This window comes from Corythoichthys intestinalis, chromosome 1 (genome assembly GCF_030265065.1).
Source record: "Corythoichthys intestinalis isolate RoL2023-P3 chromosome 1, ASM3026506v1, whole genome shotgun sequence".
NCBI classification, from domain to species: domain Eukaryota; kingdom Metazoa; phylum Chordata; class Actinopteri; order Syngnathiformes; family Syngnathidae; genus Corythoichthys; species Corythoichthys intestinalis.
In genome coordinates this window covers 12,598,231-12,620,024 of record NC_080395.1, presented here as the reverse complement: position 1 = coordinate 12,620,024, position 21,794 = coordinate 12,598,231, and the positions used below count along the sequence as shown (strand labels likewise).

Here is a 21,794-nt window from a genome sequence, read left to right as displayed (position 1 = left end):
TGCCAAAATAAGTCCTGGAACACAGGGAGGCTAAAATCAAGAGGTGGCGGATCTTGTTCCGGCAGGATCCGACACAAATTAGGCCCTGGGTCTGGGGTTGCTTTGGTGCTGGTAAAGTGGGAGATTTCTACAAGGTCAATGGGATTTTAAATAAGAAAGGCTATCACTCCATTTTGAGAGGCCATGCCATACCCTGTGGACAACGCTTGATTGGAGCCAATTTCATCTTACAACATGACAATGAACCAAAGAACACCTCCAAATTAAGCAAGAACTATTTAGGAAAGAAGCAGGCAGCTGGTATTCTATCTGTAATGAAGTGGCCAGCACAGTTTTAACCCATTGAGCTGTTGTGGGAGCAGCTTGACCGTATGGTACACAAGAAGTGCCCATCAAGCCAATCCAACTACTGGGAGGGGCTTCTGGAAGCGTGGAGTGAAATTTCTCCAGGTTACCTAAAAAAAATTAACAGCTAGTATCTCATTGGTCTGCAAAGCTGTAATTAGGCTCGAGCGTATGACGTGGCACTCGCGAGGTTTCCGCCGCTATCGCCATTTTGGAAGCGGGAAACATAAACAGTGAGGGATTTCAACACAGGTCGCTCTTTAAAAATGGTTGGAAATTATTGTGCGGTAAAGAATAGCAACAACCGATCGAATAGAAAGGAGAATGTACAGCTCGACGGAACACCATTGAGTTTCTTCCGGATTCCTACACGGAGAAAAGGCGAAGGAAAGGTCATATCTGAACTTACCAAACGTCGAAGAATGGCATGGGTGGCTACGATCAGAAGGAAGGGCATAACGTTTGATTCTCCAGTTACACACAGAGTTTGCTTCATGCACTTCCACTCCGGTAAGTTAATTTCGTTTGTTTACGCAAATTTCGGTAACTTTGTGCCCTAAGTCGGCCTGTTGTTAGCTATAGCTACAGCTAAACAACTAGCATGCATACATGTGCATTGTCTTCATAAGACATAATTCCTGTCGTTGCTAAATGAAAAAGCTGTAATATTTTGACGTGAGAGAGTGGCAAAGAATTTGTACGCAGGCTACATTTTCTGCAACAAAAAATTTGTACATCCGTGGTCACAGACTAATGTAAACACACATTGCCTACCTTTGCTAGAAAGATGGTGTTGCTGTTTACTATGGTCATAATGTGCAGATCCTGCACCCATCCGCAGTAAAACTGTTCGTAGCTTTGTAGCAATTTGTAGTTTCGGAATTGTTGATGAGTGTAGTAACTTACACCAAACACTAAATACAGCATGACGTCTATTTCGCGTAGTGGTGGAAGCTTGTTGACATCTTTATTCCATTTATGTTCGGCTTGCTCGTAAGGATCAACATTGTTCACATCCTTAAAATTGCTCACGTCTGTCCTTCGCCGTGGTAACAAGTTTGTCTCTGTATCGAACTGGCAAGTTTTCCTTACTTTTTTCCATCTTTGGCACTCGTAGTTGAATTGTATTTGCCGTTAAGTTTAAATGTCCCGTGATGCAGACGTGCTTCCGAAATGGCTGCGTTTTCGCAAATCTCGCATGATCCCGACGCGTGCTGCTGTGACGTAAACGCTCGAGCCTAATTGTTACAAAGGGAGCATTCTTTGATAAAAGCAATGTTTGAAGGAGAAAATTATTATTTCAAATAAAAATCCTTATTTCTAACTGTATCCATGTCTTGACAATATTTTATATTAATTTTGCAACTCATTTGCAAGATTAAAGTGTGACTTTTATGTCTGATGCTGAAAGACCCGAAACATCTCATGATTCCAGTAACATCATGTTCGAGTCTTTCAAGATGTGATTTTTTTTTTTTTTTTTTTTTAAACTTTCTCTATTATAAATAGTTTTTTATTCACATTGTATTAATTTATCAATTCATTTGGTCCATAGAATTAAAAGAAATACACATATTTATCAAATAAAATAATATTATAATATTATTTATCAGTGAAATGAAACAACGTGCTTTGAGTGGAGGCATCTTGCCAACAGCGATCTCTCTTTGCCGTTCCTTCGCCTCGAAGTAGTTCTTCCTTACACTTTTCTTTTTACGGACTTTTGGAATAAATAGGTCTCATGGCTAGCGAAAAAGGCTGGACTGTGTGATTAGCCCGAGAAGCTTCAGTGCTTTAAAATGGAACGAGTTCATTGTTATGTTCCTTGATGAAGAAGTGCAGCGGAAGCAGGAGTCAAGACCGAACTTTTAAAAATTTCAAAATTGGGTTATTGATGACTATGACTCAAATTCCGATATGTCTATCATATTAATTAAATATTTTTGGAATCCAGTGATTAAAGTCGTTTAGTTTCAAACGCTTCAACGTATTACTCTGAAGTTTCAGGGACTGAACATTTCTACTTCCGGTTCACTTGACGCAACGTCCCAGTACCCTCGCCAGACTTGCAGTTCTTTCCTGTAACCGTCTTCGAACCAAACGCGTTTCTTCAAAGTATTTTTATTGCGTCAGTAGCCAAGTAAGAATTTAGTGGACTAAAACGTCCCATCTTTAAGCTTGGTGGAAGTCGTTTGGCTTGATGCTGAAACTTCCCGGGCTTACTTAACTTAGTTTTGTTTAGCTTAGCTCGCTAGCCCAGACACGCTAACGCATTTCAAATGCTTTGACTTAAAAATGGTCTTAAAGATGCGATAAAATACTATTGACCGAAGCCCAAAGAGTCGAGACGTGGATGATGAGGAGAGGAAATCCAGGCCACGACAAACAACTGAAAAACGAAAGAAAATGAAGGTAAGATTATGACATTATGATGCTTAATATGCAATATTAAACTTGTTTTAATGTTACTGTTATCAGTGATTGCGACTGTAAGGCAAAAATCCCATAGCTGACTTGCGATACGAGTAGGCTTGCCACCCGTCCCTTGAAATACGGAATCGTTCCGTAATCGGTCTTTGTCAGTCACGTGCCCAAACTAGCGGACACGCCCCCATGCGCCATTTTGAGTGTATCACGGATGTAAACAAACCAGAACAGGAGTAGCTCCGACGCCACATTACTGCCGCCAACTACATCGCTGGATAAAAAAAAAGTCCCTCGTTCACGGTATCAGCGCTTACATTTTAAAAACTATAAATCTCTCGAAGCTCACGGACATTTAACGAATGGCTCGGTGCAGGATCTTCGCATTTCGACAGCAGGACTGCGACAACACAGTCGTCACTCGTTGCTACTCTCAGAAACATGATACAGCTCTTACTTGAACATCCTTGAACTTGAATTGTACCTTGAATATCATCTTAAACATCACATGACTAAAACAGGTGAAGGAACTGTCATAACGACATGCAAATTCATGTATATTGCACAATATATTGTTTCAGTGTTGACATTGCCTGCAAAGATGTGCAATTCTCTCAATACCGGATTTATCATGTGAAGTGGGACAAATTTACTTGAACACGTTATTCTACAACTAGTGTTATTTTACTTCATATGCACGTTTTATATTTCCTTGTATTGCTATTTTCTGTTTACCATTGTGCTGCTGCTGTGTTTTGAGAACTTTAGTATAAATTATAAATCCAAAAAAAGTAAACCTGTCAAACATCTCGTTTTGTTAGCAAACATTGTATTTCCTATTCAGTGTTTATCTCCACAAAATTGTTTGAATGTAATTGGTAAAAAAAAAAAAAAAAAAAAAAAATTTCATTATCAAAACCAACACTAGTGTTTTACGTACCTAAGAGAGGCTAGGAGTCAGGACTTCAAAATTGTCACTGACATACTTTATTAAACAGGTTTAAGTCATCTACAAACGTATAAAAAAAAAACTGCTTGTACAAACACTACGAAAAGAAAATTGTATTATACTACTGTTGGGCAATGGCTTATCAGGGCACAGCAGAAAGTGACCTTATCCAACATTGTAGCTTCTTCACCTTCACATGAAAGAATCATGTTTATGGGTATGGTTCCTGTTAAGATCTTATACTTCTGACAAACATTTCCGATGACCCTTTCAACATGGATTCTCAAATGTGCTGACAGCGGTCTTTTGTAAATGCTGGGAGTTTGACATCTGAACACTACATGCCCACACATTCTTGTATTCAAAACCTCTGTCAGCCAAGACCATGTCCCCAGGTAACAAATGATCCCAAAAAAAAATCACTGTTCAGGGTTATATGTTTGTCACTTGTACGCCCTCCCCAGCCATTTGATAAGAAACAAATGGCTCCCTTGGGTGTAATACATATTAAATACTTCATAGTGTGGTGGTGCTTGTAGCTGGAAAACATTTGGGCATGTGCTTTCAGATTTGATGGGTTTTCTGTGAAAATTTCAAAACGGTCAATAATCACAGTCAGTGTCACATCCTGATTGGTGTTGTGCGTCTCATCCTCTGTGATTAGCTGATCACCTTCTTCTCCAGCTTCATGTGTCCCCTCTTCAGTCTGTAGCTGACCACTTTCTTCTCCAGCGTCAGGTGTCCCTTCCTCATTCTGTTGGTGACTGTTTATTTAACCAGGCTCAGATGGTCCCTCCTTGGTCTGCAGCTCTTCAATGTTTGCATCCTGCAGGACCCCCATCTCTGGTGCTTGCAGTGTCTCTTTCCGTAGCTGCTCACGTTCGTCTTGCACAGCGTGCAGTGTTTGTCGGTGTAACAGATGTGTGTCCCAGATGTAGGGATGGTGCCCAGTCTGGGTCAGTCTCCATCATTTCATAAGCTGGTTCACCTGCAATCACAGGTTTTATTTAGAAAGCTAGGTAAGATTGGATATTTCCATGGCATTTCACTTTCGTAAACACTTAATCAGACATGCTACCATCCCATCAGATCTCTCAGATCACAAAAGGAAATCTCGTGCATTGATAAATATTTCTGTGCATTTTTGCTGTTTACCTTTATCTTTCAAATCATTCACTCTATAATGTTTTTATAAACGATGACTGAATAAATTAAACACTGATTTATCACGTACAGATTAACCCATTTCAACTGCCCTCCCTCTTTGCCTGTAGTTTACAAGTGAGGCTAGCTAGCTAAGGTTAGCCAATGAGAAAATAGCGACTTCAGAAAGCAAAAAAAACAGCATATTCAGTATCAATACTTTGAAAAAAAAACTGACTTTCCTTTATGAAAATGCCGAGGGCAAACACGCCGGAAGGGAGATATGGTGTAGAAAGTCGTTTCACCGCTGCGACCCAGGCCATCCGACGCCGCTTCGTTAGTTCCTCAACCTGCTGTCTATAACCTCTTTTCCAAGAGGGAAAACGAAAAAATCTTACGTCGTGGTCAACTTTGCTGCCATTTTTGTCGTGTGATTTAGTATGGCAGCTTTTCAAACAACATGAGTGTCCCATTTATCAAAGACAATGATGAAAGCAAAGACGATTCTCACTGCTCAGTTGTTTACAATAAGTGTACACTCAAAATGGCGATTCAACCCACAATGCACTGCGGCTTTTGACAGCGTTACGTCACCTGACAAAGACCGATTGGGAATTAAAAGTTGCGTTCCGTATTGAACCGACACAGAACGCAGTTTGTTCCGTATTTAACAATTGTCCCATGGGGCGACCCCGCGCGATCCACGGCTCCGGTGGCGGGGAGTGGCAGGCGGCGGTGCGCCCAGCCCATGCACGTCTGTCACACACAAACAAACACCTCCTGCGCTCATGAGTGACCACTGAGTCAACAATAATGAACAAAAAGGGCAGGAGATATTAAAGACAGCAAGATAGTTATCTGCCTGCCCGCTGCCGTCTGCCCTGCACTGCGCTCCACTTCCGGGTTCGTTGCTTAGTTACCTGCTCGCTCTGTTCAGCGCACCGCCCTGCACGTTTTCAAAACAAAAATGTCTTCTTCAGCAGCAGAAACTCAGGACACCCCACCTCATCCTCAAAAGAGGAAACGTCTCCAAAAAATAGGCTGAAGTGGGAAGACTCGGGTAACCCGTGGCTCGATAGAGTCACTGATGATGATTATAAAGCGAACTGCAAGGCAGGCAGGAAAGTTTTTGCAGCGTCTCACGGAAGTGTAAAACTGCATGCTGCAGGGGACCTCCACAAACGGAATATAAGATGCCAGAAGAGCCTTCGTCACAATTATTTGTACCTGAAACGTCCCCAGAGCTTGATTTGGTATGTTATTATGCTCTTGTATATGGATAACATATAGGCTATATTTATATTTACCTTCATACATCTTGCATTGCTAGGAGCATAGCTAGGCCATTTCAGTTGCTACTATGGTTGATTATTTTCAGGAATGTTGATTTTTTTTTTTTTTTTTTTTTTAGAAACATGCATTTGTTATCAATTGATATGGAATGAATTTATGTACCCATAAAGAACATCATATTTTGTTATGCTAAATAATGCTCCTCATTTGGAATCATTCCTAATAGATTAACAGCAAATAAACATTACGAAGCTCGCGAGAACGATGATTTCACGATATAGCGATACAACAAAGATCGGTCAGGAAATCATTCTAGGATATTCACAAATAATGAACAGGAAAACAAGCTATAGTCATCCTTCTGCTCTGAATTTAAATGAGTTTATCACTAGAAGCCGTCCAATCCGTTTGACCTGAAAGGGGTGGTAGCGGATGAACAGTCGTTCATTCCACTCCCACTTCAAATTAATTAAGCCTGTTACGAATATGTAAATATGATGTGTTGGTCGTTCCATATTTAGAAATTAATTTTTTTTCTGTTGATTTGAGTTACGCTGCAGCAAGCGTGTCATGTTTGCTGATGATCAAAATCATGCCAGAGAAAGTCCTGCATCGGAGACGGACAGCCTAACCATGTCGTGCCATGGCGAAATTATTATTATTTTTTTTCATGTTTTTTTCCCTCAAGAAGAACCAAACAACAAACAAAGAAATACATGAGAAAAGTCGAGGCTAATGTAGCTCTCAGCTACGGTGCATATACGTAAAATGCGTAGCTGATTACAGCTACTTTACCCTACGTAATAATTCGACTTTTTATCTCATCGCAATAGTACGATTTACATCTCGTAGTGAAATGTTGAAAGAGCCATATTTGACCCAAAAAACAAACTGATACAGTATGCCTGGAGCCGTAAAACATTAAAAGCCTTGTATAAGTCTTATAGTGAAAGCAACACTGGCTGTATGTATCGATATTAGCTATATTAGCCTACTATTAAAATGACTAAGTTGGGTAGAAATACTTAATTAGCCTTCATGATTAAATGTTTATTTTCCTTGCAGTGGATCCTATAGAGAATGACGCACCACGTCACTGCTCTGTTGTACGATGCCACCTCAAGTTTAACTTCATTAGAATACTAATGTATTGAAAGAATGTTTTTGTCATGTTGGTCCTTCTACAGAAACCATATTGAAACAAAAAATGTATTTCCCTCCCCCATCTTTTTCCATTTTCAAAAATCTTTGAAAAAGCTCCAGAGCCGCGCGAAAGAGCCCCACGCGGCCTTAGAGCAATGGTCCTTCTGTCAACGGACCCATTTCAAGGAGTAAGGGGGGAATTCTAATAGCTGCCGCGTCAAGAGTTTGACTAGATTTGGTGAGAAGGTGAATATTTTTTTTCCCGTTGTTCGTGAACTACATTTGCTCACAAACGCACATCAATGTACCATTAACTTAGCAAGGAGAGGTTTGAGAGTCATTTTTTGAGTGTCCCACAGCTCGCGAAACTTGGGGAAAAAAGCGCATTTATCAACGTTTCGTCAGCCGTAATTGCGTATATCTGTCCACCGAAACAGTCTGATAGCACAGATATAAGTACAGCTGCCCCTCGTTGTCGAAGTTAGCGCGCCAGCGCTCTATTTTGGGCCCTGCCTCGCGGCGCAAATTCATTCAAACTTGGCTTTCCGTCCAAGACGGCGTCCACCGCTCACTTTCGTCGAAAAGTCCGATCCAAACCATTGTAATCCCGCGGGTTTGGGGAAGAAGGAGAGAAGTCTGTATTGGCTTACCCACTTTATTGTGGTAACAATAATAAAGATAAACAGTAACAAAATAACAGCGGGCTGCCACGACATGCAACCGCTATCTCACCCATTCTTCCTACTCGCTTCCCTCTGCGTCACATCTTCCCAGTCTGATCTTCTCATAAAGGGGCCACGCATAATTACGAACATTACAATACACAATGAATAGGTTGCCGCTGAATTCTTCACACTCGGGTGCCGCGAGTTTGAAGAGGCCTTAAAAAATGAAAAAAAAAATTTAAAAACTCATTTGCAAGGCGAAGCAGCTTTTATTTTGGTGTGGCGGTGCACCACAATCTGTTGTATGAAGGGGAAGCCCTGGGTAGTGTTGCTACATTGAGGCTAATGGAAAAAAGACAATGTACTAACCACTTTAGCCTGTTATAAAACGTTGGAAGTCTTCTCCACAATGCAAAATTGCGGTAAAAAAGTAAAACTTTAAACATGAAAACTCGTTGGATAAAAGCATTTGCAAACGATAAATCACCTACTAAAATTTGCTTTTGCAACAGGCCTACGTTCTTCTTCATGTGTAAATGCGCTCTCTCGCAAGTCTCGCGTGCGGAAGTACTACCTGCCCTACGCAGGGGTGAAAGTGGGCCAGAACGGTCAGGAACGTAGTTCCGGTATAAGATTCAGGGCCAGAACGCAGTTCCGATATAAGATTCAGAGCCGGAATGCCGTTCCGCACACGGTGCTTTGATTCCGAAAATATGACAGCAACTGTCAAAATGCTATGTAAAAAAAATGCCAAGCTGCCACACATGCATTTCAGCTCCAAGAAGAAAACAATCTAACAACGTCAGATTTACAAACAAACTCAAATGTTAACAACAAGCATAATAAAGTGGTTGCGTAGCGTAATCCGTTTCCACCAATATTTATGATTGATTTTATTCCACGGAAGGCATGGAGGTTTCCCCAGCTGCTGCAGTTATCTGAGTCTGACGATGATGAGCCACGTCAATGTGCTAATGCACGCAGTAAAGCAAAACGGCTGGACTCATTTATCCGTTCATTTGTCTGACATACTGACATGTGATCAGCAGAGATGATTAGCTCTGATTGGTTCAAATGTGCATGTTTTCTGGAACAGCAAAAAAAAGCTTGTTGAATTGATGCGACAAAAAAGGGCAATGCAACATAAAATGGATTAAATCTTTAAGAGCAACAAAAGAGTTGAGGAGGCTTATTTATCATATTTAGTTTTATTTTCTCGAGAGCTGAAACGAATACTCGAGCAACTCGAGTAACTCGAGTTTAAAAACTGATCCGAGTAATTTTATTCACCTCGAGTAATCGTTTATTTTGACTGCTCTAAGCATCACGTTTTGCTCGGACTACTTTTAATGCGGGACAACGCGCTGATGTCACGTGCGTAGAGGAAGAAGCAAAAAAAAAAAACTTACATCAGCCGACAGCCGCTGCAAACGACGCCGACGTTGCTAAATACTAGCCCGCACGATGCTACGTTGATAGCAGGTAGTGTCTGATTGCGTCCCATAAAGATCACATGTATGTTGAACTAGATGCGAAATGACAGACTCGGCCGCGTCTGGGCAGCGTTAGTAAACAGCCGCCATCTTAAAGCAGTAGAGCGCTAAGCGCTAAAAAAAGAGCGCTAAACGCCAATAAATAAGATTAACGTTATTCACTAGCTCACATAACGTTAGCCCTGCGGAGGGTGAGGTTTCTATTAATTATGACCACTGTCGATGCATGGCTAACGTGTCTTACATACAGGCTTTAACATAGCGTTGTGGAGTGATGAGGGTGTAAAATAAAAACTCAGTAATGCTAACTATCAATTATCAATTTCATTGCTGGATAAAACACCAAGTAGCACTGGTCCCTAATGTGCCCCAATACAGCCTGTATCATACATTTATTTTGAACACTGCAAAAACCTATCAGGACTTACAGTTTAGACTAACTTAAAACTTAACTAGAACCTAAAAATGGCTTGACACAAATAGAAATTCAATTGAAACACGTGGGGGAAAATCCTAATTTTTAAGTGATGTCTGTTATCAAGCGTAACGGCATTTTTAGGTGTATATATATTTATATATTTTTTTTTCATAAGATCTAAAGTTTTTTGAGTGAAAGCAGTGAATTAGTCTTTTTTTTATTAGTCTAGTTACATCTGAGATGCAATTGTTGGCTGTTTTCAACAATGTACATCGAAAATAAAGACATTTACTGAAAATGGTTCAAGATTAGATGAAATGTCTTGTTTTCTCATGTATATTTATAATTACTCTTCACCTAAAAATATATATTTGTTTTATCCGATTACTCGATAGAATCGATAGAATTTTCAGTCGATTACTCGATTACTAAAATATTCGATAGCTGCAGCCCTAATTTACTCTGATGGGGAGGTTCAGAACATCTAAGCTGTCAATGTGCACTTTGGACTTATAGTTGTTCATTTATGTTAGGCTACTTATTCATTTTCTTATGATTAAAAAAAAAAAGTAAATGTTTGCGCAATCTTCAAAATATTTTCCATTTCACTCTGCATAATATGTCATTTGTACTTATTTTTCTGAATGTATGTTACTTATATCTTTAATTTTAAAAAAAAGTACATGTTTATATTAACTTCAATTTTAATATGTATCCTATGTTCTTAAGTAGTTAAAATTGAGATTTTGCTTATAGTATGTGAGGAAATGACGGAAAATAAGAATTAGGAGAGTTTGTTAACTTTTTTTTGCAATTCATTGAAAAAATACAGTTTTGAATGATAATCAGTTTTTGTATGTGTTATAGAAATAACTGTGCTAAAACTGTTTTCTTTGCATTTCAGTAGTTAAAGAAAAAAAAACTGAAAAAAATAATTAACATTGCTGGCTCCGTGGCGACCTACACGTCGAGGAGTTCCGGTGAGAAATTCTAGCCACTTTCACCCCTGGCCCTACGCTTTCTATGCCAAAATAAAAACATGCATCAAAAAACAAAAGTCAACATTATAAAATGAAATAAAGAAAAAACATTTCGTCGTAAAGTCAATATAACGTATGTCTGGTAGTCCCAGGGACTAACTGTATTTTTCTCCATATCGGTGACATCAACAAATCACTTGATTTTTTTTTTTTTCACGCAGTGTCCCACGGACGTTACTGTAGAAGATCTTCACCCTGAGAAGCACGATCCCCTCCACGTTAAACAGGAAGATGAGTCCGAGATGCCGTACATCAAAAAGGAGGCAGAGCCTGAGACCCCCGACATTAAAGAAGAAGAACATCAAGTTGAAATCCCCGAGTTTCCAATAGTTGTCACCATAAAGAGTGAAGTAGACGAGGGAACAAGCAAAGAGAGCGGAGCAGCGAACCCTTCGAGCGACAGCTCATTTCAGCACCTGACAACAAAAGGAGACGGACGATCCCAACTGGACGGCCTCTTAGCTCTGCTTTCGGACAGCGACGACATAACGTCACACTCTTCTGACACTGATGAGGAGGATGTTGGCTTTGACCAAGATGCTTCGAAATCCTCAAACAAGTCATCGTTGAAAAGAGACACAAAGGAATGCGCAGTTAAAAAACCTTTTCCCTGTTCATTTTGTGATAAAACATTTTCTTTGAAACATCAGTTAACGACACACATGCGTACACACACCGGGGAGAAGCCTTTCGCCTGCACACTTTGCGATAGAAGGTTTTCTCAGAAGATTACTTTAGAAGGACATAAGTACACACACAGTGGAGAAAAGCCTTTCGCCTGCACACTTTGTGGTAAAAGATATTCTCTGAAGACTCAATTAAAAATACATAAGCGCACACACACTGGAGAAAAGCCTTTCGCCTGCACACTTTGTGGTAAAAGATTCAATCAGAAGGGAGATTTGGTATCGCACACAAGAAGCCATGCTGGAGAGAAGCCTTTCGTCTGCACACTTTGTGGTAAAAAATGTTCTCGAAAGACTAATTTAGTAATACATATGCGCACACACACCGGAGAGAAACCTTTTACCTGCACAGTTTGTGATAAAAGATTTTCTCTGAAGGCTTATTTAGAAAGGCATAAGCGTACACACACTGGAGAAAAGCCTTTTGTCTGCACATCTTGTGGTAAAAGATTGGCTCGGAAGGCTAATTTAGAAATACATATGCGTACACACACTGGAGAGCGGCCTTTCACCTGCACAGTTTGTGATAAAAGATTTTCTCAGAAGGCTTATTTAGAAAGGCATAAGCGTACACACACTGGAGAAAAGCCTTTTGCCTGCACATCTTGTGGTAAAGGATGGTCTCTGAAGGCTCATTTAGAAATACATATACGTACACACACTGGAGAGAAGCCTTTTGCCTGCACACGTTGTGGTAAAAGATTTGTCGATAAGAGCAGTTTAAACAAACACACGCAGACACACAGGAGAGAAGCATTTCGCCTGCACACTTTGCCATAAAAGATTTTCTCAGAAGTCTGATTTAGAAAAGCGTAAGCGCACACACACTGGAGAAAAGTGTTTTGCACGTTCACTTTGTGGTAAAAGGTTCGCTCAGAAAGGAAATTTAGTAACGCAAGCAAGAAGCCACACTGAGTAAAAACCTTTGAATTGCAGCGTGTGACAAAATATTCCTGCCACACATTTACAGTGGGAAAAGCATTTCAATTTCCTTATTCAGTTTTCCTTGAGCTTCTTTTGAAAAAGTTGTTGAAATGATTTTTCAGCCGCTGTTCTTTTTCTATCCTATATATACTGTATATATTGAATAAATTGCGTTACATGTCTTTCTGTTGTGATTGTTCCAGTACTGACATACTGCTTTTGAGGGTTTTTGAAAAAAATAAATTCTGAGATATATCGTGATATTAGGTCTCACAATTCTCGTCCAGCCGGGTGTGCGGTAGCATCGGCGGCTAGCCGGGGCCGGGCGGGGGTAGTGTTATGCAAGAGCTGTCTTACAGTGAATACCCGAAACAGTGGTGTCCAGGTTGAAATGCTCCCACACTTTTGACATTTTCTACTTTTTCTTGGTGCCTTTCTCTTCGCTTTCGTCGGCTTCTTCGTCGTTACCTCTATACAGGTATTCATGCGTGGTTGAAATCAAATGTATCTGCTGCCTCTCCCTGTCCGCACGTGACGTCAGCGCATTGTGCCGCATTAAAAGTAGTTCGGGCAAAATGTCATGCTTAGAGCTGTCAAAATTAACAGATTCCTACAGGAGGAGAAAATTCCTTGATCAATTTTCAAAATCTAGGTACTCGAATTATTTAAGTAATTGTTTGAGCTCTAGACATAGGTAATTCAGTGGCTGCATAGCTACGCCCGTCCAGTAGTTGACAACACACAGCAGCATTGCACTGCAGTCTGCTGAAGTACAGTGGGGCAAATAAGTATTTAGTCAACCACCAATTGTGTAAGTTCTCCTACTTGAAAAGATTAGAGAGGTCAGTAATTGTCAACATGGGTAAACCTCAACCACGAGAGACAATGTGGAAAAAACCCTAGAAAATCACATTATTTGATATTTAAAGAATTTATTTGCAAATCATGGTGGAAAATACGTATGTGGTTAATACCAAAAGTTCATCTCAATACTTTGTTATCTACCCTTTGTTGGCAATAACGGAGGCCAAACGTTTTCTGTAACTCTTCGCTTGGTGTAAAGAAATCAACTGTGGGAGCAATTATTAGAAAATGGAAGACATACAAGATCACTGATAATCTCCCTCGATCTGGGGCTCCATGCAAGATCTCACCCCGTGGCGTCAAAATGATAACAAGAACGGTGAGCAAAAATCCCAGAACCACGCGTGGGGAGCTAGTGAATGACCTACAGAGAGCTGGGACCACAGTAACAAAGGCTACTATTAGTAACACAATGCGGCGCCGGGGATTCAAATCCTGCACTGCCAGACGTGTCCCCCTGCTGAAGCCAGTACACGTCCAGGCCCGTCTGCGGTTTGCTAGAGAGCATTTGGATGATCCAGAAGAGGACAAGGAGAATGTGTTATGGTCAGATGAAACCAAAATAGAACTTTTTGGTAGAAACACAGGTTCTCGTGTTTGGGGAAGAATACTGATTTGCATCAGAAGAACACCATACCCACTGTGAAGCATGGGGGTGGAAACATCATGCTTTGGGGCTGTTTTTCTGCAAAGGGACCAGGACGACTGATCTGTGTAAAGGAAAGAATGATTGGGGCCATGTATCCAGAGATTTTGAGTGAAAATCTCCTTCCATCAGCAAGGGCGTTGAAGATGAGACGTGGCTGGGTCTTTCAGCATGACAATGATCCCGAACACACAGCCAAGGCAACAAAGGAGTGGCTTCGTAAGGAGCATTTCAAGGTCCTGGAGTGGCCTAGCCAGTCTCCAGATCTCAACCCCATAGAAAATCTGTGGGGGGAGTTGAAAGTCTGTGTTGCCCAACGACAGCCCTAAAACATCACTGCTCTAGAGGAGATCTGCATGGAGGAATGTGCTAAAATACCAGCAACAGTGTGTGAAAAGCTTGTGAAGAGTTACAGAAAACGTTTGGCCTCCGTTATTGCCAACAAAGGGTACATAACAAAGTATTGAGATGAACTTTTGGTATTGACCACATACTTATTTTCCACCATGACTTGCAAATAAATTCTTTATCAATCAAACAATGTGATTTTCAGTTTTTTTTTTTTCCTCATTCTGTCTCTCATGGTTGAGGTTTACCCATGTTGACAATTACAAGCCTCTCTAATAGTTTCAAGTGGGAGAACTTGCACAATTAGTGATTGACTAAAAACGTATTTGCCCCACTGTAATAACATTTGACTAATCTGAGTAGAGATTTGTGCATGTCACCCTCTAGTCGTTGGCCGCTATTACTGGGGTGTTTACACCTCAGCAATGGCGGACGGGCTAGTTCCAGTCGTTGCTTGGATTAGTCCTTTCATCAATCTGAATTTTTAGCTCATTTTGGCTTTCACTGTAGAAACAGGCGTGTAGTATTTAGAATCCTGCATTTAAGGAGGTTTGGGCAAAAGCAGGTTTGCATAAAAAAAAAATTCTGTAATGAAAGCCATATGTTGTTCAAACATCAAACAAAAACATGTTTACTTGAATGGAATTTCAGGAATAAATTGATATAAATGTGCTTTTATGTGGAGATTGAAGGGAGGCAGGTGGCCAAAAAATTCCCCTCCCTCATATATATGTACAGTTGTGGTCCAAAGTTTACATACACTTGTGAAGAACATAATGTCATGACTCTCTTGAGTTTGCAGTTATTTCTACAACTCTGATTTTTCTCTGATCGAGTGATTGGAACAGATACTTCTTTGTCACAAAAAACATTCATGAAGTTTGGTTCTTTTATTACTTTATTATGGGTGAACAGAAAAAAGTGATCAAATTTGCTGGGTCAAAAATATACATACAGCAGCGCTAATATTTGGTAACATGTCCCTTGGCCATTTTCACTTCAATGAGGCGCTTTTGGTAGCCATCCACAAGCTTCTGGCAAGCTTCTGGTTGAATCTTTGACCACTCCTCTTGACAGAATTGGTGCAGTTCAGTTAAATTTGATGGCTCTCTGTCATGGACTTGTTTCTTCAACATTGTCCACAAGTTCTCAATGGGGTTTAAGTCAGGACTTTGGGAGGGCCATTCGAAATCCTTAATTCTCGCCTGATTTAGCCATTCCATTACCACGTTTTAAGTATGTTTGGGGTCATTGTCCTGTTGGAACACCCAACTGCGCCCAAGACCCAATCTTCGGGCTGATGACGTTATGTTATCTTGAAGAATTTGATGGTAATCCTCCTTCTTCATTATCCCATTTACTCTCTGTAAAGCACCAGTTCCATTGGTAGCAAAACAGCCCAACAGCATAATACTACCACCACCGTGCTTGACGGTAGGCATGGTGTACTTGGGGTTAAAGGCCTCACCTTTTCTCCTCCAAACATATTGCTGGGCATTGTGGCCAAATAGCTCGATTTTTGTTTCGTCTGACCACAGAACTTTCCTCCAGAAGGTCTTATCTTTGTCCATGTGATCAGCAGCAAACTTCAGTCGAGCCTTAAGGTACCGCTTTTGGAGCAAGGGCTTCCTTCTTGCACGGCAGCCTCTCAGTCCATGGAGATGCTAAACACGCTTGAATGTGGACACTGACACCTGTGTTCCAGCAGCTTCTAATTCTTGGCAGATCTGCTTTTTGGTGATTCTCGGTTTAATCTTCACCCTCCTGACCAATTTTCTCTCAGCAGCAGGTGATAGCTTGCGTTTTCTTCCTGATCGTGGCAGTGACAAAAACAGTGCCATGCACTTTATACTTACAAACAATTGTTTGCACTGTTGCTCTTGGGACCTGCAGCTGCTTTGAAATGGCTCCAAGTGACTTTCCTGACTTGTCCAAGTCAATGATTCGCTTTTTCAGATCCATGTATGTATATTTTTGACCCAGCAGATTTCATCACTTTTTCTGTTAACCCATAATAAAGTCATAAAAGAACCAAACTTCATGAATGTTTTTTGTGACAAAGAAGTATCTGTTCCAATCACTCTATCAGAGAAAAATCAGAGTTGTAGAAATAACTGGAAACTCAAGAGAGCCATGACATTATGTTCTTCACAAGTGTATGTAAACTTTTGACCACAACTGTATATATATGTACTGTTCAAAAAAATAAAGGGAAGCTGTACCGTTAGGCGGGTTTTGTACACCTTTGGACAGTAGTAGTAAATAGAGGCTAGAGAGGTTCTGTGCTTGGTCCGCACAACTGAGTTTATTAAAAATCAAAACAACAAATCGCTTAAAAAAAAAAAAAAGCATCGGTCTCAGCTGGGGCAGGGCGGTGTGGCGTTCGTACCCCCTTGGGCAGACGGCGCTGGTTCTGGCTCAGCACTGCAATCCCCCCCCCAAAAAATCACTGCAAGCAACAAAATCACTCCACCCGAGCAGGCCTCCAAAGCTCCCCGGGGGCTGAGCCTCCCAAGTTCCAGCTAGGGCCATCCTCAAAGTCTCTTTCAAAAAAAGTTAGGAACAGTCATGAAAAAGGTAAAAAAATAAATAAAATGTAGCCACCCCTCCTTTAATGAGATGACCACCAGCTGGCTGGGAGGTGGCATCCAGCGTCCGATTGTCCTCCCTGCACTTTTAAGCAACCTTGTCTCAAGATATAAAGAGTTCAGATATATGCCGTAATTTTCGCACTATAAGGCGCACTTGACTATAAGCCAAATTTGACACACATAAACGACATTTGTTAATAGATAAGCCGCGCTGGACTATAAGCCGCAGCTATCCTCACTGTATTATGGGATGTTTACACCAAATAATATCAACCAATAACACTTTATTTGACAGAGACATCATTAGACTTTCATTAGACCAAATGAACCAACATGACGCTTTGAACCAATTAGCTCCAAAGCCTTATTGCTTCAAGAAGCTTCATTTGGCCAAATATTGTTCTCTTGTGGGAGACAGTCAACCTCTGCTGCCAGCTGCTGTCAACACCGTTGTCATCCAACATGCCTCCTAGCATGCTTTGCTGCGCTACAGATGTAAATAACAAAGCAAAATTCATGGTCTGTGCTAATTATTTCTCCAGTTACTGTTGTAGTTGTTTCATTAATTGCTAGTTATGGAATTTATTAACACCTTATTTGAAGGTGGCACCATCCGACTGTCATAAGACCATCATAATTATGACATGACACTGCCATGAGCAATAAATTATGCGTATGACAGATGTCATTTTGTGTCATCTGGCAAATTATCTCCCTTTTGAATGGTTGTAAATTGTGCAAGCTGGACATAGAGTTGGTGACATAATTTGCCGGATGACACCTAATGACATCGGTCATAAGCATTCATTAATGCCCATAATAATGTCAAGTCATGAGTACGACTGTCTCATGGCAATCATATGACGCCGCTGTCAAATAAAGTGTTACCTATTGACCCAAATAGATAAAATAAGCCGCACTGGACTATAAGCTGCAGGATTCAAAATGAGGGAAAAAAGTAGCGTCTTATAGTCCGAAAATTACGGTAAGTAATTTGGATTGTCGTACCATATGTTGTAAGGGTAGAATAGACCCTACTATTATTACATGAATTAATTTCATTATGTTAAGACTTAATTATCCCTTTTGACTTACAGAATGTGCCAGTCCATTTTTTCTCCCTCAAACAAACACTTGGTTGGATGATTACTTGAAGGCCCTCATCCCGCCACAAAGACATACACACAGAAATACTCACACAACCCGGACAGACTCATGTCGACAACATTCCGCCTCCTCTGCCCCCTTCGGACAGGAGGGATATTAGAAATAGGGCTGCAGCTATCGAATATTTTAGTAATCGAGTAACCGACTGAAAATTCTATCAATTAATCGAGTAATCGGATAAAACATTTGGTTTTTAGGTAAAGAGCCATTCTAAATATAAATGAGGAAAAAAAAGACATTTAATCCAATATCGAACCATTTTCAGTCAATCAATGTCTTTATTTTCGATGTACATTTTTGAAAACAGCCAACAATTGCATCTCAGATGTGACTACAAAAAAAAATTCACTGCTTACACTCAAAAAACAAAACAACAACATATTTCTTACCTAAAAATGTAATTACGCTTGGTAACACATATCACTTGAAAGCCACGTGTTTTTCCCACGTGTTTCAATTGAATTTCCATATGTGTCAAGCTGTTTTTGAGTTTTAGTTAAGTTTTAAGTTAGTCTAAACTGTAAGTACTGATAGGATTTTGAGTTTTTGCAGTGTTCAAAATAAATGTATGATACCTGCTGTATTAGAGCACATTAGGGACCAGTGCTACTTGGTGTTTTATTCAGAAATGACTGAGCTAAAACTGACAGTTAGCTTTACTATGTTTTAATTTTACACCCTCATCACTCTACAGCAGGGGTCTCCAAACCAATCCTCGAGGGCCGGTGTGGGTCCTGGTTTTTGTTCAGACCGATCAAGCACAGAACTTTTAACCAATGTGGTTTGTACTAAAACAAGCAGCACCTGACTGCAATCAACTGATTACACTTATAAAACACCAGATTGGTGAAAAGGTGTGGTCTTGTTTTGTTGGAGTGAAATCCTGCACCCACTGCGGCCCTATGTGGAATAGTTTGGAGACCACTGCTCTACAGCGTTGTGTTTTAACAGATTAAACAAAGCGTGTATGTAAGACACGTTAGCCACGCATCGACAGTGATCAAAATCAATAGAAACCTAGCCCTCCGAAGGGCTAACGTTACGTAAGCGAGTGACAGTAATGTTATATTTATTAGACCTGAGAAGTCTACAGCTTAAAGATGGCGGCTGTTTACTGACGCTCCCCACACGCGGCCGTGTCTGTCATTTCGCATCTAGTCCTAAATGCATGCGATATCTATGAGACGCATCTGACACTACCTGCTACCACACTAGCATCATGTGGGTGTAGTTTTTAGCAACATCGGCGTAGTTTGTAGCAGCTGTCGGCTGCAGTAAGTTTTTTTTTTTTTAAATTGCTTCTTCCTCTACGCACGTGACGTCAGTGTGTTGTCCCGCATTTAAAGTAGTCCGGGCAAAACGTGATGCTTAGAGCTGGCAAAATTTAAACGATTCCTCGATGTGAATGAAATTACTCAGACCAGTTTTTAAACTTGACTTGCTCCAGTATTCGTTTCAGCACTAATTAGAAGTTTCTTTTTCGGCCAGCAGCAGCCACGATATGACATGTAAAAAGACGCCAATGTTGTGGAGGTGGGGGAGAAACCACTAATTTTGTTACTGAAAGTTCGACCAGCATCAGAGTTAGCATAACATTAAACTTGCTGTCAAAACTACTGCAGTCAGGTCAGCCTCCACAAGGAACAACTAAGTCAAGCTAGTCGACCCTTATTTGGATCATTGTTTGCATTATATGCAATACGGTAATTTTGTCCCTACCAATGTTGACACCATACCTACGCCCTTGCTTCTGGCAGTGTTGTATTGACGTCCGCTCTGCATTTCTCCCCACCAATCCACCTACCAATCCTTAAGCGTGATCTAGAACACCTGGGGAGAAAAGTGTATACTTGTACACGCTCGCCTGCCACGCCCACTCGCTCTCAGCACGCTGCCTCCATTAGTACCTTCGGGTAGGCGATCTCTGTTGTTTACACTTTACATAACACATTGTAAATCTGAAAGAATGAAATATTTTGATGAAATACTTTGTTCTTTCCATGGTTTAATGTGCTCATAACAAAGTCACAAAAAATATCCATGAAAATCAATTGGACCCACCCATGGAGGTCTAGATTTGGAATTACTAGTATACTCAAAATTCAAGGCATTCCGAAGGAGTAACGACATCTGATGAAAATGTTCAGTCTTTTTGAAGGTGCCGTGCGGTGGGAAGGCGCGTCGGAAGGGCTATCGGGGCAGTGTCCAGGGATGTTGCCAGTCTTGGATTGGGCAGGAGAGTTCGTGCGTTACTGTTGTCAGGGCGACAGAAGTTACTGTGCCAATGGAATGAGACGCCATCTTCGAATGTTGTTATTGGGCTCTACGCCTAACGACCGGGTTTGTTCCTATTCTATCTCCTGTCGCACCAACCAGGCAAGGGCGTGTACATTGTTGTCCTCACTTCTCTCCTCTATCTCTGCGCCATCCAGGCCAAGACACGTTTGTTGTTTTCCAATGAACTGCATCGCCGTCGGTGCCCCCCCACCCCCAAAAATTATTCCTCTCAAGCACTCATATTTTAAATGTCTTCTGTTTATTAAAACCATAATGAAATCAACAATTTTATTTTATGAGGTACTGAAGTAACACAGGCAATAAAAGCAGGTGTGTTTAAGCATGATCGATGTTTAGCAGGTTCTCAAAACATAATAAAAGGTCAAGTAATTTTGTATAATATTTTAGTTCATTACAGGTTTTTTTCAATACAATTTTTCCCAACTTCCTTTACTGTAAACTATTTTCAAAGCTCTTCTCTATTCTCTATAAAAATCAACTTTAGACTAGAGTCACTTTGGGACATAGCCAATGTGCAGTGTTGGGCATGTTACTTTAAAAAAGTAATTAGTTATAGTTACTGACTACTTCTTCCAAAAAGTAACTGAGTTAGTAACTGAATTACTTTATAGTAAAAGTAACTAGTTACCAGGGAAAGTAACTATTTCCGTTACTTTAAAAAGACGTTTTTGTATGTCAAAGGATTTGAAACTTTCTGAGCAGTATTCGAGTCAGTTGAATAGAGAAGAACAGACAGCTAGTTGTGTTATAGAACCTTGTAATATTTATTGCACCTCACCAGCAACAGATTTATCCTACACTTGAAGTGCAACAAAAATAAACAGATTTGAATTGCTTACCACAGATGCCGACAAAAGCTTTGCCCCAGGACATAAATTACACTTTACATGCACGTTCTTTAATTTCGACCAACTTGAAATTGTGTATATCTCCACCTCGTAAAGGACAAATTTTCCTCTGAATGCTCTGCCATCATATCCCTCTGTTTTGCGTGTGTGTGTGTTTGCCGCACGCGCTGTTCCGGTTTGTGTGTGAAAACACCGGCTCTGAAGTACGTGCGCTATTAGGCTCCAGCGTTTACATCACAGAATGGGGGATCACGTGAGATTTGACAACAACGCAGCCATATTGGGAGCAGGTCTGGCTCGCGGGACATTAAACTTTAACTTGCCAGTTCGATAAAGAGACACACTCGTTACTAAGGCGAAGAACAGATATGTGATCAAACTTAAGGATGTGAACAATGTTGACCTTACAAGCAAGCCGAAGACAAATGGAGTAAAGATGTCGACGGGCTTCCACAATTACGTGAAATGGACATTCTGTTGTATTTATTGTTTGGTGTATGTTACTATAC

The 21,794-nt window shown here is 40.6% G+C and overlaps 1 protein-coding gene across 2 annotated transcripts; it reads left to right on the top strand.

Annotated features, from left to right (window-relative positions):
* The first annotated feature begins 2,361 nt into the window (after positions 1 to 2,361).
* On the top strand, positions 2,362 to 12,705 carry LOC130918758 (oocyte zinc finger protein XlCOF6.1-like). Of its 2 annotated transcripts, none has more exons than XM_057840812.1 (2): positions 2,362 to 2,757; positions 11,075 to 12,705. In XM_057840812.1, exons 1-2 carry the CDS (start codon positions 2,752 to 2,754, stop codon positions 12,377 to 12,379), a joined length of 1,311 nt encoding a protein of 436 aa, XP_057696795.1. In that variant the 5' UTR covers positions 2,362 to 2,751; the 3' UTR covers positions 12,380 to 12,705. The 2 variants fall into 2 exon arrangements, with proteins under 2 accessions (XP_057696795.1, XP_057696883.1); XM_057840900.1 differs by lacking the exon at positions 2,362 to 2,757 and adding an exon at positions 10,778 to 10,853.
* Positions 12,706 to 21,794: the final 9,089 nt, after the last annotated feature.